General features: G+C 42.5%; 2 protein-coding genes across 4 annotated transcripts in view; one reads left to right on the forward strand and one right to left on the reverse strand.

Moving 5' to 3' along the window:
• Window positions 1-13,859, reverse strand: part of CUNH21orf58 (chromosome unknown C21orf58 homolog) — a 37,854-nt gene extending 23,995 nt beyond the window's left edge. For all 3 annotated transcript variants that reach the window (XM_089680880.1, XM_089680878.1, XM_089680879.1), the window contains exons 1-3: window positions 13,807-13,859; window positions 4,403-4,663; window positions 1,358-1,428 (exon numbers count right to left, since the gene is read on the reverse strand). In XM_089680880.1, the coding sequence (XP_089537006.1) occupies window positions 1,358-1,417 (60 nt within the window). In that variant the 5' untranslated portion in view covers window positions 1,418-1,428; window positions 4,403-4,663; window positions 13,807-13,859. The remainder of the gene's footprint in view (window positions 1-1,357; window positions 1,429-4,402; window positions 4,664-13,806) is intronic.
• Window positions 13,860-13,897: 38 nt separating this feature from the next.
• ATIC (5-aminoimidazole-4-carboxamide ribonucleotide formyltransferase/IMP cyclohydrolase) overlaps window positions 13,898-25,133 on the forward strand; it is a 35,159-nt gene continuing 23,923 nt past the window's right edge. Inside the window, exon 1 of the mRNA XM_089680881.1 lies at window positions 13,898-14,019. Coding sequence (XP_089537007.1) covers window positions 14,007-14,019 — 13 coding nt within the window. The 5' untranslated portion in view covers window positions 13,898-14,006. The remainder of the gene's footprint in view (window positions 14,020-25,133) is intronic.

Raw genomic sequence — 25,133 nt, forward strand, 5'->3', positions numbered from 1 at the left:
ATAAAAGAAATGTGTTTTGCCTGCTCACTCATGTTTTCTTTAAAATGGTACATACCAATTCTGTTATGTTGCGAAGAAGCTGCTCCTGCACACCTATTCTCCAAAGATATGAAAAATTTTGAGCACAGCTGTTTGGGCAGGGAGGTTTTACAGGAATTGATCTACTAGTCGACTTTTGTAAAACCACCCTGTCAGATTTTTCTCTCTCGATCAGTACCACCAGCAATGGCCGAAAGCACTGATCAGTGTATTCTGTTGGTGGGGAAGTTTCCCCACTGTCAGAATACAATAATTCATTGGGAAGGATTCCCCATTCACATTGAAAGTTTGGATGGGGGGATTGAGTCAGTTTTTGCATTCAACCCACTAGTTGAATGAAAAAAAAAATGCATCTGTGGGCTACCTTACTGGCCAGATCACAAGATGAAAATAAATGAATGAAAACCTAAAAAGAAAATTAATGCAGCCATCACATCTAAGATTTGTAAACTGCAATATAATAAATGTTTGCTTTTGGGTTTAAAACCACTTTAATTAAACCAAATGTTTAAAGGACAGGTCTTCCCAAAGCTAATATTTAAATTTTTTAAGGATGTCATTAGATGAAATCACCCTGTGCTTTTATTATATGTCTTGAAAATGATGGACTCTATTTTGCCTATTTTGTATATCTTCTTTGTAAGGTCTTGTTCACAACAGCAGCCTTACTGATCGCATGGATGTTGGGTAGTCAACATATTGCATTGTTTACTGTTTTTTTGTTAGATGAATAAAGTGACATTTCATTCATTTATATTCACCCCAGCTGCATTGTGATTGCTGTGCTGAAAAATGTACTGCATGTAGTGGTGAGAACTGAAATAACAGAAAACAAGGCAAACTACCTTGTCTGTGCATTGGAACTGCACTGGGTTAGGATGCTCATTGCAGTCTAATGCACATGGTGTGAACAGACCCCATATTTGGTGACCACCATGAGTACATCTTACCCATAGTAATCAATGGTGCTATGCAAACATGCACACTAAGAGGAAGACCATATTCAGAAAGAAATGTCTTCCTCAATCCAGTGATCTCCACTGTGTGGCCCTGCAGAGATTGCTGGATCAAGGAGGAAGGTGTGTAATTTTGCTGGTGGGCTGTACTCAGAGGGGTGGGTGGAAGGCATTAAAGCAAATTATACTAAAGCAGTTGTTCTTTAAGTAAAAAATATTTTCTGTTTGTTAAATGTTCATTGGGATACATAATGCAATACTCAGTAAAAGTCAACAACAACAAAAAAATGTTTTATGCACAGTTTTGAAGCTGAGGCGTCTTTGGCCAAGATGGTAAAAAAACAGAAAGCTAATGTCCTCACCTTCTCCAGTAGTTTGAGTTTTAGCCTAGTCATATGATCTATCAAGGAGGGGTCCGTCATCCTTAATTTTGCTGTAAATTAACAGGCAGTAATGAATAAGAGATTTCTTACAGTCAAGCCAAAAAAAAACTATATGATCTGCTTTTTTTCTGCCGTTTTTGAAAAATGGGAAGGTACTTCTCGTCATACTATCGGTTCCCACAATGAAACGCACTCCATGATCAGGGTAGGCAGACCTTTCATGCATCCACCCATCCTCCATTCATAGGCTAGTTTTCATTGTGAGAACTGATAGTACAGCTTCCATGAATGAAACACAGGAGTGGAAAAGGTTGGCATAGCCACAGTAGGTACTTGACAAATGCCCGTCACAGGTGCAGGTGCTCAAATTAACTGCCGCAGCACAAAGATCATTACTGTGAGTGTATTGGGGGGGACAAAGGACTCCATATTTCATCCTAACACAGTAGTCACCAACACACTGAACACTCTTCATTCATAAGAAAGGATCAGGTAACTGGCAAGTACTAAGAAAATAAGTAAGGGCAATCCCTGTATCTCTCTCATGACATATCATACTAACAAATAGTTGTACTTTACAGAAACCATGATGTGACAAGCAGGGGCATATTGACCACAAGGCAAACAAGGCATTTGCTTAGGGCGGCATTTTTCGGGGGGGCAGCACTGCCCCTCGGAAGAAAGGACAGACGAAGGGACACATATGGCATAGGGACCAGGTAGGATCCGAGAGAGACTGCAGGCTGCTTGATGGTGTATGCAGAGCCCGACTCTCATTCCCAGGGATGTCTGGAGTTGTGAAGGTGAGTGTCTTTCTCTTTCTCCCCCTTTGGGGGGGGGGGATGTGTGTTAGTGGAAGGCTCCCTCAGGTGGGGGGCAGGGGTATTGTTGGTCAATGTCAGGCTCTCTCCCGAGGGGCGGCATCTGATTTTTGTGTTGCCTAGGGCAGCACAAAACCTAAATACACCACTGGTGGTGACAACAACCATTAATAAAATTGTACAGCACAGCAAGATATTTCTTTTTGACACAGAAAACCCCTGTGTGCAGGTATGCTGCAGCTCCATCAGGTCCCAGTTACCTGGTAGACTTGCAGTGTGTCTGCTTATGCTTGGGACTAAGATTGTGTAAAACTTCATCCCACTGTAATATTGCCTCATGGGATGTGTGACTTGGACATCCCACTACGCAGTAATTTATGTCTTCTTTGCCTGGGCGAGGAATGATGAGGTAATGGGCTTCACAGTTTAATAAAAAGGGTATTTAACATGTACAAAAATCAAACAGTCTGCAAATGCATAAGGATGGAGTAGAGGGAGTACATTCCATGGGGGAAGGTTCACTTTTAAAGCCAGCCAGAGAAGGATTCAATTTCAACTGTCGGCAACCAGCCTGTTGGGTTATTTTCATACGCCACTGCTGCTGGCTATAGCCAGTAGTAGTGATCATTGTATTCTGACGGCAGGGAAACCTCCCACTGTCAGAATACAATAGCGCAGCGGGAGGGATTCCCCCCCATCAACACTGACTGTTGCATGGGAGAATAATGTGATTTTCTTTCTTTCAATCTGTGGTTGAAGGAAAGAAAATTTCATAATATACGCATTCCATTCTACATAGTTTTCGTAAATCTCAAAGAGATTGTACAGTCAAATTATATTGTGTACAGTGAAATTAAACTGGCCATATACTTAACACTGATAGTACAAACTCATCTACTACAAGGGTATAATTAAAATTGATTATTAAGGTAGGTTTTTGTGCTACATGTTTTTGATTGACCTAGTGGCTTAGTACTTCTGCACAAAAGGCTGGCTGGTAAGTGTTGTTTTGCAGGCTGGCTGGTAAGTGTTGCTGGGAAATCCTTTGGCTTAGTACTTCTGCCTTGCAGCACTGGTGTTCCTATTTAGTATCCTGTACGGGACACCATAACTAGTTTGCATGCTTCCCATGGTGCTTGTATTGGTTTCTCCTGGGTATTTGACTTTTTATCCACATTCCAAAGACATGCTGGAAGGTTTATTTGCTTCTGTTTAAATTGGATGCATACTGCTCCCTAGACCTCGTCCGATTGGTCTGGTGGACCCACGGTTGTCTGTCTTGTATCAGTGCACTTGCTTTCGATTTGCATGATTGGGATGCCTACCCTGGGCCCCTTTAGAGTTGTGCCATTCTGGATCCGCCCCTTGTCTGTCCCAGCTCCTGACTCTCCCTTCTATCTTCCTTCTCTTCTCATCTCTCTCCCTTTATCTTTTTTCTTTGCTTTGTTTTATATGTTGAACTCTACTTGGACATATATTGATGTTCTTCATGCCTTCTTATGGGATAGATCCTTAAGATATATGTCTCAATCAGGGGCGGACTGACAACTCATGCGGCCCCCGGGCAATAGGGGATCATAGGGCCCCTGTGTCCTTGCCCAAACTCAAAAAAGCCTATGAAAAGGGTACCAGGGGCATCTCATGGGGCCCCCTACTGACCCCGGGCCCTCGGGCAGTGCCCGAGTTTCCAAATGGTCAGTCCGCCCCTGGTCTCAGTTGTATACATGTTACTTATTAATGTTTCTCTAATTTGGCTGGTGAAATTCACTGACAACTGTTATCTCTTTGGCTCATCTCCTGTTTGAGCCTGATGATTGTCCATATGTATATGTAATCGCTGGTCCTTTTTTCTTTTCTGTATATTCTGTTGTAAAACTTAATAAAGACAAATTTGCCTTTAAATTGGATGCATACATGTGCCATAAGGACCTTAGATTGTAAGTTTCTTGAGGGCGGGGACTGATGTAAATGTACAGTGTGTAAAGAACTGTGTAAATGTTGGTGCTTTATAAACATTTGTAATAAATGCATCTAAAGAAGATTTTAATCCGTGAAAGTCATTTCAATAAATTCTGTCATAGTAAAAATATATACAGTATATCTAAGGGAAAAAAAAAGAACTTTTCTATTTTTTTAATCTTTTGCACACATTCTTAACTTAGCTATCACAACCCATCCCATTAAAAAGAAATAAGATATTTACCTGTGTGTGTCTTCCTGGCAGTTCAGTGAAAGTTTCTGGCTGTATTGATGGAGTCTCTTTGTCCTGTTAACTGCTACCAATGTAAACAATCTGGTCTCTAAGGCATGTGACTGGACGAGCCCAACCTCTTCTGCGCCTAGTGTCAGCATTCTTGTAATCAGTGCATTGTGTGTTACATAGTGACAGTTCACTTTATTTGATACCACTTAGAAGCGCTTCATTAAATTATCACGTTAACCATAGCAGTTGTCAAGGATGTGCCTGTAAATAAACAAAAAGAACCAGCTGTCTGTGACTAATTTTTCTCATCAGCAGCAAATAAAAGGAGTTGAAAGCAAATATGAGGCACCCCCAGATCCTCAGGTCAACTGAGCTGAAGGGCATGCTCGGTATTCTATATTTCATTATATACAGTATATTAAATATTGGTGGATTGTAGATTGTTTTCTATATACGTTGACAGTTTATATTGTGACTTTCTGTATATCTAACAAATATGTTCAGAACCCTTGTATAGAGAGACCCTGTCAGGTCTGTAAACATATTAATCTAGAAGACATGGTATACTACATTGATCAGCCATAACTTTATGACCACTGACAGGTTAAAGCAGTAGTCTCCAAACTATGGCCAGATGCGGCCTTTGACTTGCTTTATCTGCCCCTTGGGGCACTATTCCACCAACTGACCCCATCTATGGGGCACTATTTCTCCCACTGAAACCATCTATGGGGCACTATTCTTCCCACTGACCCCATCTCTGGGGCACTATTTCTCCCACTGAAACCATCTCTGAGGCACTATTCCTCCCACTGAAACCATCTCTGGGGCACTATTTCTCCTACTGAAACCATCTATGGGGCACTATTCCTCCCACTGACCCCATCTATGGGGCACTATTTCTCCCACTGAAACCATCTATGGGCACTATTCCTCTCACTGAAACCATCTCTGGGGCACTATTCCTCCCACTGAAACCATCTATGGGGCACTATTTCTCCCACTGACCCCATCTATGGGCACTATTCCTCCCACTGAAACCATCTCTGGGGCACTATTCCTCCCACTGAAACCATCTCTGGGGCACTATTCCTCCCACTGACCCCATCTCTGGGGCACTATTCCTCCCACTGACCCCATCTCTGGGGCACTATTTCTCCCACTGACCCCATCTCTGGGGCACTATTCCTCCCACTGAAACCATCTCTGAGGCACTATTACTCCCACTGACCCCATCTCTGGGGCACTATTCCTCCCACTGACCCCATCTATGGGGCACTATTTCTCCCACTGACACCATCTATGGGGCACTATTCCTCCCACTGACCCCATCTATGGGCACTATTCCTCCCACTGAAACCATCTCTGGGGCACTATTCCTCCCACTGAAACCATCTATGGGGCACTATTCCTCCCACTGAAACCATCTATGGGGCACTATTCCTCCCACTGACCCCATCTATGGGGCACTATTTCTCCCACTGACACCATCTATGGGGCACTATTCCTCCCACTGACCCCATCTATGGGGCACTATTCCTCCCACTGACTCCATCTATGGGGCACTATTCCTCCCACTGACCCCATCTATGGGGCACTATTCCTTCCATTCAAACCATTGATGGTGCATTGCTTATGCTCACTAATGTTGGGGCATTTTGTACTCTCTTTGGCCACAGTCTGGCACCCCTAAAGTCTGAAGGAGAGTAACTGGCCCTTTGCTTAGAAAGTTTGAAGACCCCTGGGTTAAAGTGATATTAACTGCTTGCCCTCCAGAGGATTTACCCCCATTCCTGACCAAGCCATGTTTTGCAATATGGCGCTGCGTTACTTTAACTGACAATTGTGCAGTCATGCAATGCTGTACATAAATGAAATTGTCCTTTTTTTTCAAATATAGAACTTTCTTTTGGTGGTATTTGATCACCTGTGCATTTTTTTTTGCCCTGTAAACAAAAAAAAACATATCTAGTAAAAAAATTAAAAAATCTAATTTCTTCATAAATATATGTAGACCCCACCTTACAACTTACAGGACTTAAAAGATCTGCTACTGATGGCTTGGTGTCAGATACGTACCACAGCATACCTTCAGAGGTCTATAGGCATCCGTGTCTCGATAATTCAGGGCTGTTTTGGCAGCAAAAAGGGTAACAACTCAGTATTAGGTGGGTAGTCATAAAGTTATGGTTGGTCGGTGTATATTTCTACTACCCCTTCTGTGCTCCAGCCTTGGAAAGCCTTTTTGGCATTTGACATTTTCTCAGCTGACATTCTGCTTTCCTGTGAAAGTGCATGTGCACATCCCATAGATGCACAATTGGATTGAGATCTGGAGAATTTGGAGGCCAAGTCAACTCCTCAAATTTGTTGTGTTCCTCAAACCATTCTTGAATTCATCAGACCAGGCCACCTTCTTCCATTACTCCGTGGTCCAGTTTAATATTCTACATTTATTTTGACAGCAGCAACACAATTAGGTACATTCATGTACTTGTGTAAAAAAATAAACAGTATTTATGGTTCTACATTGTGCACAGCACTTTACAAGAGGGTCAGTGCAGAGCAATAAAAAGCAGCCTGTTCATGCTGACGGGAGAGATCTATGTTGTTTACATACATATCTCTCCCATCAGCTCTGCCAACGATCACCAAGTCCCCACTGACAATTGGTTACCGGGACCTGGTGATTGACATGCCGAGAAGCCAATAAAAACAGGTTCACTCTTTTCAACATTTCCAGGCTTCCCAACAAAGGCATTTATTAAAGCACTTTACAAAAAACAACAGAGTGAAGGCACTCTTTAGTTTTCCTGGTGTGGGCATGCTCAGTCATGTCACTACTGAGATGTCTGAACTAGGTGAAGTCAATGCCTGTTTGGATTTTTTTGAAATATATCACTTTATACAAACTTAAAGTTCTTTTTAAAGCAGTTAATTTTTAAAATGTTCAACATATGTATAGAAAGTATAAATTGCTTGAGATCATGTCATTAAAAATATTTTTCTCTGCTGTTCACCTGGTTCTAAGAGGTGAACTCATTTATTATTAGTACTATTATTATTATACAGGATTTATATAGCGCCAACAGTTTGCTCAACGCTTTACAATACAAAGGGAGACAATACAGCAATGATACACATAAATACAAGAGGGTTAGGAGGGCCCTGCTCCTTGGAGCTTACAATCTAAGAGGGAGGGGCTGGCGGTACAAAAAGTTAATAACTGTGGGGGATGAATTGACAGGAGAAATAGAAGATTCGGTTATTAGCTGAAGGCAGAATAGGTTTCCCTGAAGAGATAGGTTTTCAGAGAACGCCTAAAAGTGGACAGAGTAGGCGATAGTCGGATAGATTGGGGTAGAGAGTTCCAGAGGATGGGGAGGCTCTGGAAAAGTCCTGGAGACGAACATGGGAGGAGAAAACAAGGGAACTAGAGAGCAGGAGATCGTGGGAGGAGCTTTTTTGGGGCAGAGTTATAAATGGCTTTATATGTCATTGTTAGTGTTTTAAATTGTATTTGTTGGGCAAAAGGAAGCCAGTGGAGGGATTGGCAGAGAAGGATGGCAGACACAGAATGATTGGTAAGGTGGATGAGTCTGGCAGCAGCATTCATGATAGACTGGAAAGGGGATAGTCTGCGATTAGGTAAGCCAATGAGGAGGGAGCTACAATAATCAAGGCAAGGGATAACAAGGGAGTGAATAAGTAGCTTAGTGGTTTCAGTGGGTAAAAAAGAGCATATCGTGGAGATGTTACGGAGGTGAAGTCTACAAGATTTGGACAGTGATTGGATTTGGGGTGGAAAGTGTTGCAAACGTGCGCAACACAAAGTGAAGGACGCAGACTCCATTTTGTTAAGAGTATCCATTTCTCCCTTATTCTCCTTCCCCCTCCCTTCCTGAGAGGCCCAGCGACATGTGGCCAGTATGTGTGTGAGTTAGGAATGTCACAGGAGGGTCATAGGAGCTGTAAAAGCCCCCAAGAGAGTTGGGGTCTCTCTGTCCACAGAACCTGCCAATTGTAACACCTCCTAAGAGATAAGGCAAGCTTTCTCAGGAGTTGAAAGAGATTCTAACCTCATAAAACCTAACTCTGTGTAGGTGACAGAATCAGATAACTTCTGGTAAATCCATTTTTCCACTATGTCTCATATCTTGGAATATGAGAGACATACATAAAAACTGGACTCCTCCTCAGATGACCAATGAGCAGACGAACAGTTTGATGGGTCACTCACCTTGTCTCAGACACTCAGGGAAGCAGAAACATAGATCTCGTGAACCGTGCAGTATATAATTACATAATTAATATCTAATCAATCCTCAGACTTGTTTGCATAATAATCTACCCGCGGGTGGAATGTCACTTGTGCAGATGGGAAGTTATGGGCCAAAATTTGAGTTATGAAAAATTTTGGCTCTAGTTTAGGCCTACGCCCAGATGTTCCCTCCCAAACGGGGTATTGGTCCTTTGACTTCAGCAACACCCCCTGCTGGGAACTACAAATTGGGCTGTCAGGCCTTAGAAAAGAAGTTGAAGAATTCTCCCATTAACCATCGTAACATAGGGAGATCAAAAGCACCATTCTGCTCTGAAAGTTGGATCTGCTAACCCAGGACTTTGGCAAGTACTTTAACCCTTTCACCTCTCTCTGATATCTCTTTGCTGTGCTATGGTTCTTTGTATATTTATATATATATCTTAGTTACATCTTTGTTATATAAATATGTTTATTGCTCCTGTTTGACCTTTTAGTAATAAATCTTTCTTTTTGAAAGTGTTGAACTGTTTCTATAGCTCTGTATTGCAACTCACGAATTCCTGCCTCTAAAGAGACGCTACTGTGGTTGTTTATACCTCTGTATAACCGGCCTGCGGACCGTTTTATACCGATGATTATCTCAATCATTATAGTGTTATAGCTGATAACGCCGAGTTTCCTCTTTCTCTGTACAAAAAGGAGGTGGTGGCAGTGTGAATGGTTAATTGCGTAATTAACCTGACCCAGTAAAAATCGCTCAGGCTGCCGGTACATCGATCTGTATCCATTAGCTGGAAAATCATTGTGCAGGGTGCAGCTGGGTGTGGCATTGTTACGCACGTCACATCACGGTTTTAGATCGGCTAGCCCTTCGGTCACGAGTTTGGGTGAGAAGGTCTGGGGTCTGACGCCGCGATCATGACATATTGGTGGCAGCGATCGTGGGATCGTGACAGAAAGGACAGATGGGAGTCCAGGATTATACCTAGTACCCTAGCACAAGGTGAGGGACTAATGGTCGTATTATTGATCTTGATGGAGAAGTCAGGGGAGGGGGCACGGGCTAAAGGGAATAGTATGAGCTCAGTTTTAGAAAGATTTCGTTTGAGGAAGTAGAGTGACATCCATGCCGATATGTCACTTAGTAGGTTAGTAATGCAAGAGGAGACTGAAGGTGAGGAGTAGAAAGATTTATGTGTCATCAATTGACCAATGTGACCAAGATAGCAAGTGTAGTTGGAGAAGAGAAGGGGTCCAAGGACAGAACCTTGGGGGATCCCTACAGCAAGAGGAAGTGAAGAGGAGGAGACAGAGTTATGGGTAACACTGAAGGAGTGCTGCGATAGGTAGGAGGAGAACCAGGAGAGAGCAGAGTCTCGGAGTCCAGGGAGTTTTTTGAGGATGAGGGGTTGGTCAACAGTATCAAAAGCCGCAGAGAGGTCAAGTAGTAAGAGTATGGAGTAGCGGCCATTGGTTTTAGCAGTTAGTAAATTATTAGTGAGTTTTAGTAGGGAAGTTTCAATGGATTGTAGTGAGCGAAAGCCAGATTGTAAAATGTTAAGAAGGTTGTTGTCAGTGAGGCAGAAGCTCAAGCGATTGTAAACTAGGCATGCTAAGAGTTTAGAGGTAAACAGGAGCAAGGAGATGGGTTTTAAGTTGTTCAGGTTGGTGGGGTCCAGGGAGGGCTTTTTAAGTACAGTGAAGAAAATAAGTATTTGATCCCCTGCTGATTTTGAATGTTTGCCCACTCACATTGACAAGATCCTCACTTGTAGTTCTGGGATGATTCCTCACTGTTCTCACGATCTTGCATGGTGCACCAGACCTAGGGAGACTGACGGTTGTTTTGTGTTTCTTCCATTTGCGAATGATTGCACCAACAGTTGTCCCCTTCTCACCAAGCCGCATGGCGATAGTTTGGTAGCCCAGTCCAGCCTTGTGTAGGTCTTCAATCTTGTCTCTGACATCCTTGGAAAGCGCTCTGGTCTTTGCCATGGTGGAGAGTTTGGAATCTGATTGATTGCTCCTGTGGACAGGTGTCTTTTATACAGGTAACAAAATGAGATTAGCAGCACTCCCTTTAAGAGACTGCTTCTAATCTCAGCCTGTTATCTGTATGAAAGACACCTGGTAGCCAGAAATCCTGCTGAATGATAAGGGATCAAATACTTATTTCCCTCATGAACATGCAAATCAGTGCACAATTTGTTATGCATTTCTTTTGAATTTTTTGTTGCTATTCTGTCTCTCAGTGTTACAATACACCTACCATTCGATTTTTAGACTGATCATTTCTTTGTGAGTGGGCAAACATTCAAAATCAGCAGGGAATCAAATACTTATTTACTTCACTGTATGGGAGTGATCTGTGCATGCTTTAGAGGGGTGGGGAATGTGTCAGTAGAAAGGGAGAGATTGAAGATGTGAGTGAGGGAGCATAGGATAGAAAAAGAAGGTGAGCGTAGTAGTTGTGAACAGGATCCAGGCGGCAGGTGGTGAGACGGGCTTCTAGGAGAACGTTAGTGACCTGTGTGAAAATAATTTGTTTGAGATTAGAGGTGGAGGGATTAGCGACTATTTGCACTGGGGAGGGATATTTGATAGAAGGAGGGATTGGAGGGGAATATGTGCAAGGAGGAGGGATTGGGGTGTGGGGGTGATATGTGCAAAGAGAAGGGATTGGGGGGGGGTGATATTTGCAAGAAGGAGGGATTAGGGGGGATATGTGCAAGGAGAAAGGATTCAGGGGGATATGTGCAAGGAGGAAGGATTTGGGGGGATATGTGATAGGAGAAGGGATTAGGGGAAATATGTGCAAGGAGAAAGGATTTGGGGGGATATGTGCAAGGAGGAAGGACTCAGGGGGATATGTGCAAGGAGAAAGGATTCGGGGTGATATGTGCAAGGAGGAAAGATTCGGGGGGATATGTGCAAGGTTAGCTACATACCATGCAGATGGATGCTGTGTCTGTAAGAGAATCTGATCTCGGCTATGTGCTGTGTGGGGTGGAGGAGATCTGAGTACCCAGGTTGTTTGCAGTGTGGGGAAGGGAGGAGGAGACCTGCTGAGTGCTCTGCCAGCAGTGACGCTGTCCTCTTCTCTGCTGACTAATGTCTTACGCCCTACTGACTCCTGTCCTCTGCATTGCTGACCTGACAACTCTGCTGCACACTGTCCTCTGCTCTAAAAAACCCTCTGTGCGCTGTTCTCTGCTCTGATAACCCGCTGCATGCTGTCCTCCAATCTGATAACCCTCCGTGCGCTGTCCTCTGCTCTGATAACCCTCTGCGCGCTGTCCTCTGCTCTGATAACCCTCTGCGCGCTGTCCTCTGCTCTGATAACCCTCTGTACGCTGTCCTCTGCTCTGATAACCCTCTGTACGCTGTCCTCTGCTCTGATAACCCTCTGCACGCTGTCCTCCAATCTGATAACCCTCTGTGTGCTGTCCTCTGCTCTGATAACCCGCTGCGCTGTCCTCCTATATGATAACCCGCTGCGTGCTGTCCTCCTATCTGATAACCCGCTGCACGCTGTCCTCTGCTCTGATAACCCACTGCGCGCTGTCCTCCAATCTGATAACCCTCTGTACGCTGTCCTCTGCTCTGATAGCTCTCTCTATGCTGTCCTCTGCTCTGATAACCCTCTGCACGCTGTCCTCTGCTCTGATAGCTCTCTGTATGCTGTCCTCTGCTCTGATAACCCGCTGTACGCTGCCCTCTGCTCTGATAACCCTCTGTGCGCTGTCCTCTGCTCTGATAACCCGCTGTACGCTGCACGCTGTCCTCCAATCTGATAACCCTCTGCGCGCTGTCCTCTGCTCTGATAACCCGCTGCACGCTGTCCTCTGCTCTGATAACCCGCTGCGCGCTGTCCTCCTATCTGATAACCCGCTGTACGCTGTCCTCCTATCTGATAACCCGCTGTACGCTGTCCTCCTATCTGATAGCCCTCTGTGCGCTGCCCTCTGCTCTGATAACCCTCTGTACACTGTCCTCTGCTCTGATAGCCCTCTGTACACTGTCCTCTGCTCTGATAGCCCTCTGTACTCTGTCCTCTGCTCTGATAGCCCTCTGTACGCTGTCCTCTGCTCTGATAGCCCTCTGTACGCTGTCCTCTGCTCTGATAGCCCTCTGTACACTGTCCTCTGCTCTGATAACCCTCTGTACACTGTCCTCTGCTCTGATAGCCCTCTGTACGCTGTCCTCTGCTCTGATAGCCCTCTGTACTCTGTCCTCTGCTCTGATAACCCTCTGTACACTGTCCTCTGCTCTGATAACCCTCTGTACACTGTCCTCTGCTCTGATAGCCCTCTGTACACTGTCCTCTGCTCTGATAGCCCTCTGTACTCTGTCCTCTGCTCTGATAGCCCTCTGTACGCTGTCCTCTGCTCTGATAGCCCTCTGTACTCTGTCCTCTGCTCTGATAACCCTCTGTACACTGTCCTCTGCTCTGATAGCCCTCTGTACTCTGTCCTCTGCTCTGATAACCCTCTGTACACTGTCCTCTGCTCTGATAACCCTCTGTACGCTGTCCTCTGCTCTGATAGCCCTCTGTACTCTGTCCTCTGCTCTGATAGCCCTCTGTACTCTGTCCTCTGCTCTGATAACCCTCTGTACGCTGTCCTCTGCTCTGATAGCCCTCTGTACTCTGTCCTCTGCTCTGATAACCCTCTGTACGCTGTCCTCTGCTCTGATAGCCCTCTGTACTCTGTCCTCTGCTCTGATAACCCGCAGTACACTGTCTCACAAACTAATGACCGCTGTAGACTGCCCTATAAACTGCTGACCCTATCCTCTGCCCTGCTGGCCCCCTGTACACTGCCGTACTGACCTCACATCCTCTGCCCCCCCCCCCCCCGATTTTTTACTGCACCCCTACATCAGTCTGGATTCGGCCCTGATGTGAACCATCTGTTAAGGAATATTATACCTCATGTAACACTGGGGATTTACATGGACTCACTGACAGGCACCAGCAGGAGGTGTATGAAGTATGATTATTAACAAACTGGGGAAAGGAGAATTCTAGAAAAACTGTCCTGCGATGTATTACATAACAAGATCCCACTCCAGCAGAGTTTACATTCCTTCCCCCCATTGTTCCCTGGCATGGGCGCAGACTGTCCCCACCATCACCAACCTGAGTACAATCAGGACTTCTTATTCACATTTTGCTTCTCCCTTTTATCAAACTGTTCTCCCCGCCCATAACCCCTCCTCTCCACCCCTCTTGGTCACATGACCATGACATCACTGATGCTCTCCTGCCATCCAGGATTTAATAGGAAGCAGCGTGCTGTGCTCACGTGTGTCCTCCTGTGTGCTGTATGAGGAGTGGAGATGGCGGAGCTGGGTGAGTGGAGGGAAGTCTCCCCTCATTGTCTGTGCTGCGCTGTCATCTCTCTCCTGTCTGTCACTGCTGCCTCCCACCTCACCCCATGCAGTCTACATGTATGACCCCACACACCAGCTGCGGGGTGGCTTGGCTTCTCATGTATGTTTTGAGGTGGGAATTCATTTAATTCAATGACCTTTCAAAGTTTGAACCGATGAAGAAGGGATCCTACATGGTACAGTCTGTGCATTCTACTAAGTTTAGATTGAGCAGAAATCTGAAGGTGTGTGGGTGTATCTTCATTCCATACAATCTGTAAAAGATTGGAGGTGATTGTAGGGAATGTTTGTGGGACCGTCTTTGTTTCCTTTAGATCAGGTGCTTTTGTTCAATGGAGCCTGTTCACACCTGAACGTCTGTGTCACTCGAAGCTGGGGAAGAACATGAGCTTCTTTGGGGCAGAGTTGTGCATTTTGGGCCAGTGTAGGAACATGCCATTTACACAGCAGAGAAGAGTTTTTTTTTTTGTTTTCCACTATGGGTGTGTGGCTTTTTTTTTATTTTATTACTGTTGCGCTGCAGTTTAGGTGCAGCACAGTGTACTTGCAGGGTACTTGCGCTGCCATAGACTTTCTATTAAATCGTTTGTTTTTTTTGGTGTGTTTTCTGAAAGCTCACCAAAGATGCAGCATGCAGAACTATTGGTGCATTTTCATTAAATGTACCAAAAAACACAATCTAATCGTCTATGGGGATGTGCAGATATCCTGGAAGAAAACTGTGTGTACTGTGCTGCAGCCAAACTGCAGTATGAAACTGCCCTTACACCCCGGTTGCACTGGGTGCCACTTGGCATGCGATTTGCAAATCACATACCAAGCCGCACCCCATTGTCTGCAGTTGGCGCGGTCATATCCATGCGGTTCTGACTTGGTCGGAGCCGCACAGATTTAAAAAGCAGTACATGCACTACTTTTGGTGCGATTTTGCATGGAAATCTGTATCAGATTCCTCTTTTCATGATTCCTGCACTCACTGGAGACACCTGCTAACCTCCATGTCACTGCTGTCCCAGTGTGGTATAGAAGCAATTGGCAGGAACCCCACAGTGCATGGTGAGGGACCTGGCAATCCGACACACTCAGAAGCCTGTGGGATGTGATCAGTCTTTGGGTAGAAGCACAGTTATTCAGTGAAAGAGTGCCAGATCAGGGAAGTAGTGTCATCCTTTTTGCAGTAACTTTTGTTTAGTTGCAGGGTCGCTTCATTTGTACTTTGCACCCACCATTAGGGCTGTTTCGCATCATAAATTGCATAGGAACGCGCAGCGAGTTCTGTGCGATTCCCATGCAGTCTGGGTGTAGTGTGTGTTTTTTTTTTTTTTTTTTTCCCTTTTGCCCATTCATTTGAATGGACTGAAATCGCACTGGACCGCACCAAAATGTAGTGCACATGCTACTTTAAATAATCCACAGCACCCAGATGTCCTGGTACTACTGTATCATGTGATCTGGTGAAGGCAAACGATCTGCGTTTGGGGTGTCACTAAGTTAACACTGACACCTGCTGCAGAGTGCTTTGAATACTGTGCGGGCAGTGCTCACAGAACAAGGGTTTCCCACACTGCATTGTGAGCTTTATAATTTACTGAGGCTTCGTTCACATGCTGTTTAATAAATCTGCCAATTTGTTTTGAATACCTTCTCATATAATCATACAGTTTCTTAAAAATGAATTGAATTGTGAAACACTTTCTCTGATGCTATGCTTGTGGGTACAGGAAATGCAACTCGAGGCACCATGACTTTGGCTGTAATTTAGTTTATAACACATCCGTTATACCATATCATATGACTGCATAGATATGGCTTTGTGCTTTAAAATCATCATGTGCCCTTTGGGGTCATTAAGGACAACGTGGGGTAGTGTTAAGGACATGAAGCCCCTTAAACTAGTAAGGCTTTCACATGAAGGACTGTTATTCCTAAAATTGTATTTGGGTATGGTTTGTGGGTATGCATTTTTGTTGTGTGTGGTGTGTGTTTTTTTTTTTTTTTTTTGTGGTAAGAATGACACTCATACGCTAGGAAGTGAAACAACAAGAAGCGCACCAACTTTGTGCATTACCTCAGTAACCAAAATTTATTTAATGAAGGAATGGTACTCACAAACAGCGAATAAAAACAGGCATGTAAGTCCACCCAGGGACTTCAAAGGCAAGAGGCCAGCGCGAATCCCATCATGGGTATAGGTACTCAGTCCAGCTGACGCGTTTCGAAGGTCAAGCCTTCTTCCTCAGAGCTGACTGGACTGAGAGTGTATGCTCCCATTTATGCCCACAGACTGAAATGGGACCCTCCCAAATGGGTTGGGCTGTCCTGGGCCGGGGGGAGGGGCCCGGGTATCAACAAAGTACAGTAATCAATAGTCATCCATATAAATATAAATCATAAAAATAAAATGTATATAGATGGTGGATAATACATTATATATTAAAAAATGCAGCTTATCAATACAATAGTAGGAATAAAAAATTTAAAATTAAAAATTAGTTATTAGTATTATACTGATCATCGGATGCATAAAATGTATATAAAAAATACATATAAAAAAAAAAAATAAAAAAAAAAAATATATACATATATACATATATACATATATACATATATACATATATACATACATATATACATACATACATACATACACATATCCATGGACATAGAGGAACCCACACAATTGCATGAACTATACATTGTCTGTTTGTTCATAAACTATGAGCAATTCAGCTAGAGTGTTAGTTAAAAATACCAGAATTCATAGAATTAATAAAATTGGATTAAAAAAATTATTAGATTGATAGTAGTGGTAGCATTCATTAGTGTAAAGTTATATATGAACACAAGTACAAAGGAAAAAGTGTAAACATTCATTCATATTACCAAAGCCGGGGGATGTTTCATATAGAATGGAGGGAGAGGATGGTAAATTCCAAGTGGAGTTCATTACATTTATGTATTACTACTCGGCAGCAGTGAGAGCTTGTAGTCATGATCAAAGAGCAGACAGGATCTGCCTGTGGATCTCTGTATTGTCTGTTCGGCAGCAGAGGGAGATCTTGTAAGCCTAATATGGCTGCAGACCGGAACAGCCTGTGGAGCGCACACCGCTGTGGCGTGGTACTAAATGCGCATGCGTGGACCAATCCGCGCCTGCGCATTACGAGCGGCATTCGCACAATCACAGTGGTCCATGCGCGCGCACATATCTGGCGGCGCTGCTCGATCCCCGCAGGGTCTTAGATACTCTATCTCCCCACTGCGATGTATGTTAAAGGGTTATGGATGCCTATCAAGACTTGATAGTAATGGGGCCAGGTCATCAGAGCAATTGCCAATGTGATAGCCAAACCCTATAGCTGAAACTCATCGTCAGAACTCACCATAATAGTCAATTATAAAAAACACCATTTTTTTTTAAAAGAAAATATGCGATATAGTTAATTAAATAGATGATTGAGTACAGATTACAAAATAGTATGAAATAATAATAAATGTGAGATAGTAATTAAGAACTATGAAGTAATAAGTATGAAATAATGGATGACACATGAAATATGACATGTGAAATATGATGTATGAGTGTACCCAGACGCACAAATATATACGCCTATAAAAAACCAACACCTACGCACACTTATTGATACGTGCATATACAACTACACACATACAGTCAGGTCCATAAATATTGGGACATCAACACAATTCTAACATTTTTGGCTCTATACACCACCACAATGGATTTGAAATGAAACAAACAAGATGTGCTTTAACTGCAGACTGTCAGCTTTAATTTGAGGGTATTTACATCCAAATCAGGTGAACGGTGTAGGAATTACAACAGTTTGCATATGTGCCTCCCACTTATTAAGGGACCAAAAGTAATGGGACAGAATAATAATCATAAATCAAACTTTCACTTTTTAATACTTGGTTACAAATCCTTTGCAGTCAATTACAGCCTGAAGTCTGGAACGCATAGACATCACCAGACGTTGGGTTTCATTCCTGGTGATGCTCTGCCAGGCCTCTACTGCAACTGTCTTCAGTTCCTGCTTGTTCTTGGGGCATTTTCCCTTCAGTTTTGTCTTCAGCAAGTGAAATGCATGCTCAATCGGATTCAGGTCAGGTGATTGACTTGGCCATTGCATAACATTCCACTTCTTTCCCTTAAACTCTTTGGTTGCTTTTGCAGTATGCTTTGGGTCATTGTCCATCTGCACTGTGAAGCGGCGTCCAATGAGTTCTGAAGCATTTGGCTGAATATGAGCAGATAATATTGCCCGAAACACTTCAGAATTCATCCTGCTGCTTTTGTCAGCAGTCACATCATCAATAAATACAAGAGAACCAGTTCCATTGGCAGCCATACATGCCCACGCCATGACACTACCACCACCATGCTTCACTGATGAGGTGGTATGCTTAGGATCATGAGCAGTTCCTTTCCTTCTCCATACTCTTCTCTTCCCATCACTCTGGTACAAGTTGATCTTGGTCTCATCTGTCCATAGGATGTTGTTCCAGAACTTTGAAGGCTTTTTTAGATGTCGTTTGGCAAACTCTAATCTGGCCTTCCTGTTTTTGAGGCTCACCAATGGTTTACGTCTTGTGGTGAACCTTCTGTATTCACTCTGGTGAAGTCTTCTCTTGATTATTGACTTTGACACACATACACCTATCTCCTGGAGAGTGTTCTTGATCTGGCCAACTGTTGTAAAGGGTGTTTTCTTCACCAGGGAAAGAATTCTTCGGTCATCCACCACAGTTGTTTTCCGTGGTCTTCCGGGTCTTTTGGTGTTGCTGAGCTCACCGGAGCGTTCGTTTTTTTTAAGAATGTTCCAAACAGTTGTTTTGGCCACGCCTAATGTTTTTGCTATCTCTCTGATGGGTTTGTTTTGTTTTTTCAGCCTAATGATGGCTTGCTTCACTGATAGTGACAGCTCTTTGGATCTCATCTTGAGAGTTGACAGCAACAGATTCCAAATGCAAATAGCACACTTAAAATGAACTCTGGACCTTTTATCTGCTGATTGTAATTGGGATAATGAGGGAATAACACACACCTGGCCATGGAACAGCTGAGAAGCCAATTGTCCCATTACTTTTGGTCCCTTAATAAGTGGGAGGCACATATGCAAACTGTTGTAATTCCTACACCGTTCACCTGATTTGGATGTAAATACCCTCAAATTAAAGCTGACAGTCTGCAGTTAAAGCACATCTTGTTCGTTTCATTTCAAATCCATTGTGGTGGTGTATAGAGCCAAAAATGTTAGAATTGTGTCGATGTCCCAATATTTATGGACCTGACTATATATATATATATATATATATATATATATATATATATATATATATATATATATATATATATATATACACACACATGCATACACACAACCTGTGCCACAGTCCTGTGTCATATCTAGGCTGATGTATATCCTGTAGAATTATATGTATGTATGTATATATATATATATATGTGTGTATATGTGTGTGTGTGTGTGTGTGTGTGTGTGTATATATATATATATATATATATATATATATATATATATATATATATATACATACACACACATAGACCCCACAGTACCAAGGTCATGGATACCTGGGTGGGACATAAACCCAGTAGATACACTAAATATGTCTGTCACTAACGGGAGATTAGATAAGTGTATGAATTTCGAGGTTGTCATTCAGTCCTCTAGGAGACAAAGTATCCAATGTAAAGATCCAAAAACTCTCCCTTTTGGACAGTTCTTGGTGTCTCCTCCCACTATCCAAGTCCCTAGTGATGGCCTCAATCCCGAACACTCTCATGCCATGATAGTCGCTCGAATGCTTTTTTTTAAAATGGCGGGGAACTGAGTATTTATCTCTCCCTAATTTGATACTACTCTTATGCTCACTGATCCTAAGGCAACGTGAGGTGCGGCCTACATATAGTAAGCCACATGGACAAATTATGCCATAAATGACAAAAGAGGTGCCGCAATTTATAAATTGTTTGATAGGATACCTTTTTCCGTCCGTACTTGTGAACTCTCGTTTTCGATGGCATATGATCCCACAGGTGCCACAGTTCGAGATGCCACATCTATAACTCCCCTTTTGGTCAAATAACAATGACCACGGGCCCGGGTTGGCTGTCGTGGCTTTCCGCACTCTACTTGGCGCTATTTGACTTCTAAGATCTCTCGGTTTTCTGAAGATAAGCGTAGGCTTATCCGGAAGTGCATTACCAAGAGTGGGGTCATTCTTAAGAATAGTCCAATTTTTGGACAGTATTTGTTTGATGTCCCAGGACTTACTACTGAATCTGATACAGAAGTGTACTTCCTTGTTAAAAGTAACAGTAGAATTTTAGAGTTATGTTCAATTTCTGTAGGGACAATGGGATCAAACATCACTAAGTATTTTTGAAAGGCCGTCTCTATATGACTTTCCTTGTAACCTTTTTCTTTGAATTTCTGCTTAAGGATATGACTCTGTTCAATATAGTCTTGTTTGAGCGTGCATGTGCGTTTTAGCCTGAAAACTGTCCAAAGGGGACATTCTGGATCCATTGGGGGTGGTGGTTGCTCTTGGCGTGTAAGTAAGAGTTGCCTGCTGTCGGCTTAAATAGTGTTTTAGAGCATATCACACCATTACTCTCATGTCTAAGTTCTAGATCTAGAAAAACTAACGTGTCATTGTCAATCACATGAGTAAATTAAATGTTGTATGGGTTATTTCTACAATGATCTAGGAAGCCATCTAGTTCTTGATCAGTACCGTTCCAGATAATAATAATGTCGTCTATATATCTTCCGTATAAGACTAGATTTGCGCTAAAGGGATTGTTGCTCCAAATGTACTTGTTTTCCCAAAAACCCATAAAAATATTTGCATAGCTGGGAGCAAAACGAGCTCCCATAGCTGTGCCCTGAATCTGACGGTAGTGTTTATCTAGAAATGAAAAGTAATTGTGGTCCAGTGCAAATTTAATGCAATTGAACAGAAATTTGAATCTGAGTATGGTGGAGTGATGAATCTTTTGCCAAAAAATGTTGAATGGCTTGAAGGCCGACCTCATGTTGAATAGATGTGTATAGTGACACCACGTCTAAAGATAACCATCTATACCCCTGTTCCCATTTATATCCTGCTAGTATCTCCAATATGTGGCTAGAATCTTTAACAAATGAGAGGTTAGTGACTATATCTTTTAAAAAATGATCAATATAGCTGCCTAAATTGCTTGTTAGGCTGCCTATACCGGAGATTATGGGTCTACCAGGAGGATTATCTTTATTTTTGTGTATTTTCGGAATGTGGTAGAAAAAAGGAGTGGCAGGATGTTTGATGTATAGAAAAAAGAATTCCTCTTTGGTCAATATACCATCTGATAATGCCATTTCCAGTAGTATTTTATATTTCGCTTGGTACTGGACTGTGGGATCAATGGGAAGGACTTCATATGTCTGACGGTCATTCAGAAGTCTTAGAGCCTCACTAATGTAGGCAGTACGGTCCTGAATGACCAGACCTCCTCCTTTGTCAGCCTGCCTAATGATTACATCTTTATTTTCTTTGATGATTTTTAGGGAGGCCTTAAGTGGGTCCTGTTGTAAATACTGTTTGTGTGGATGCATTGGTGTTACAAATTTTCTTACATTCTGCAAGCACAGATTCATAAAAAGTAGGTATATGATGACCTTTGACCCAATGGGGATAGAATGTATATTTTGGTTTAAAACTGGTGTGCATAATTTCTCCCTGGGACGCTAGCGCCATCTCAGTAAAGTTTGGATACTCAGATGTGTTGTCCATAGATGCACCCTCTGTATAAAGGTTTTCTAGAATATCTAGCATAGATGTTTCTAGTGAAATCTCCGTCGTGGAGGGATTAGGGGAAAATTCTACATGGTCCTCCTTGACAATGGGAGTATTGTCCTTTAGTAGAAAGAACCGCCTAACCGTCAGATTTCGGATAAATTTGTTCAAATCTACGAAAAGTTCAAACAGATTTGGTGGATTAGGAAGGGCAAAATTGAGACCTTTCTTTAGGAGTTCGAGTTCCAAATCCGAGAAGGTTGATTGTGATAAGTTATAAATTTTTATAGTGGAGAGGGGGGCTTCTATAGTTGTCTCCTTCCTCTTTTTGTATCCCTTTCCTCCTCTTTTTCCTCGTCTCGTACGCTTTCTCTCTTTTTCCTTTCTGGGATTGATGTGATTGTCAGATCTGGTAGGGCTGCAGAAGTTATGCGATTCGCAGCCCCCTCCCTTAAAAAATTCAGTTGATTACGTTCGGAGTGTGTATTACCTCTCCCGTCAGTATCCGTATGCCCTTTTTGAATCAGATGATGAGTGGGACCGATGGAATTGTTAGTAATGCTATCTTGATGTAAGCTTGAGAGGTCATGATCAATCCTATAATTGTAGGGAGATAGAGGCCCTCTATAGTTGGAGCCTGTATGATGCCCTGTAGATGTCCCAGTTGGACCCCTAGGATAATTATTATGTGGCAAAGGGGTTTTATGATGAGTGGGTCTAGAACCATGATTGGTGACAGACCCTTTGTAGGAATAGTGATTCTTATTGTTGTTGGAATGATAATTCCTATTATCAGGGTGGGTATTATGGTGTTTAGTTTTAGCTTGGTGATAAATAGGTTTCAAACCCTTTTGTTGGTGAGTATTAGAAAAATCATTAGGGTTATGTGCTGGATTTTTATTCAGAGTGTGTGGTCTAGGTGAATTTAGAGTATTCCAGGAATTTTTAGGCTGTACAGTAGGTGTACTAGAGGATTTTTGCTTCCAATTAAATTCACGCCCATGTGAATAATCCTGTCTATCTCTTTCAAATTTATCAGACTTGTTGCTTATAATATTCGTTTCAAAATGCATAATCTGATCATTAACTCTGCTGTCCCATTCATTAAAAGTTGGGATATCTGTGTAAAGAGCCAGTTCATTTTGTAAGCTGACAATATCTGATTTAATGTTTGTAAGGTTCCTTTCTCTCTGTTGGATGATTAGATTCACCCAAATTCTGTTACATTTGCGGAGTTCCTCCTTCCAACTAGTGTCTAAGTCCTCATCTAAGAAGCTGCACAATTTAGTTATTCTAAGACCTCTAGGGATCCTATTGGTTTCTAGATATTTTTGCAATAATAGTATGTCCCACCATTGGACAATCTTTCTCTAAAAAATGTTTCAATTTATAAAAGAGTGACAACATTTTGTCTTCCCTCATAGCAAAGTCAGAGGTGTTATTCGTACTAGTCTCTTCCATATTACATCCTTTTGACTGTTGTTCATATACATTAATACTGCATGTAAAGCCTTTCGCTAGAGAAGTTCTTCTAACTTCCCTTTCATCAATCGATAAAACCATTATAGTCTAGTGAGTCCAGAAACTGTTCAAGGTTTTTGTAGTGTAAGAAATCCTAAACGAGGAGCAGCAATACTGTGTCCAGGCTGCAAGAGCCCCAAAAATCAAGACCATAAACCAAAAGCGATTTCTCCTGCGCTCCGGGACCCAGGCCGGTGGCGAGTAGATGGAATTAAAACCTCCAGAGAAGCAACCACCGGAGTATCCAAAGTCGTGCAGCTCCAAACCAAGGCTGGGGAAGCCCGAACAAACTGTGAAGTGAAACAACAAGAAGCGCACCAACCTTGTGCATTACCTCAGTAACCAAAATTTATTTAATGAAGGAATGGTACTCACAAACAGCGAATAAAAACAGGCATGCAAGTCCACCCAGGGACTTCAAAGGCAAGAGGCCAGCGCGAATCCCATCATGGGTATAGGTACTCAGTCCAGCTGATGCGTTTCGAAGGTCAAGCCTTCTTCCTCATAGCTGACTGGACTGAGAGTGTATGCTCCCATTTATGCCCACAGACTGAAATGGGACCCTCCCAAATGGGTTGGGCTGTCCTGGGCCGGGGGGAGGGGCCCGGGTATCAACAAAGTCCAGTAATCAATAGTCATCCATATAAATATAAATCATAAAATTAAAATAAAAATAAAATGTATATAGATGGTGGATAATACATTATATATTAAAAAATGCAGCTTATCAATACAATAGTAGGAATAAAAAATTAGTTATTAGTATTATACTGATCATCGGATGCATAAAATGTATATAAAAAATACATATAAAAAAAAATATATATATATATCTCAATGGACATAGAGGAACCCACACAATTGCATGAACTATACATTGTCTGTTCATAAACTATGAGCAATTCATACGCCAGGACAAGAGTTTTGATTTCCACTAAATCTGCAAATAATTCCAGTGCTTGCTAGAGGCACAGTGTTCCATAGTAAAGGATAAGTGTCTCAACCAGTTCAATAGATCTTTCAACTCTGCGTTGAAATATACATACATCAGCCATAACTTCTGACCACCTACCTACTACAGAGTGGGTCCCCTTTTTTGCCACCAAAATAATCCTGACCTATTGAGGCAGTGATGCCACTAGACCGCCAAAGGTATATGGCACCAAGCTGTCAGTAGTACATTCTTTTCAGATAGTAAAGGGAAACCTCTCCCCATACTGTCTGTCAAAGGGAGGGGGGTACAGCCTTTATGTAATCTTCCCCAGATGCACATGCACCTGGTCATCCACATTATGTAAAAGATAATGTGATTTCATCAGACCAGGCCATCTTCTTCCATTGCTCCGTGGTCCAGTTTTGATGCTCAGGTGTCTATTGTAAGTGCTTTTGGCTGTGGACATAGGTCAGCATGAGCACCCTGACTAGAAATGGAAAGGCCTGGGGAAAAATTGGGAAACGGGAGGTTTTTTTCTTCATTTTTTGAAAATCATTTTTTGTTTTTTTTTCCAGAAAAAAGTGAAAAAAAGTGTGGGATAGGTTTTTACAATAACATATGATTCAAGCTATAGAACATGAAGGCCTTAATGAAAAAAATTGAGGGTTTATAACCGTTTTAAATTATTGCAAGTTCTCTCAGTTGAAGACAAGCAAATCTTGGAATACAATTCAAGTAACACTGTACTTCTAAATGCAGTTTTCAAACAGGAGAAATATGAATTTCTGACACTAGGG

Source organism: Staurois parvus, unplaced genomic scaffold, assembly GCF_062004578.1.
Source record: "Staurois parvus isolate SC_StPar_1 unplaced genomic scaffold, SC_StPar_1.0 ptg000251l, whole genome shotgun sequence".
Taxonomy (NCBI): Eukaryota; Metazoa; Chordata; class Amphibia; order Anura; family Ranidae; genus Staurois; species Staurois parvus.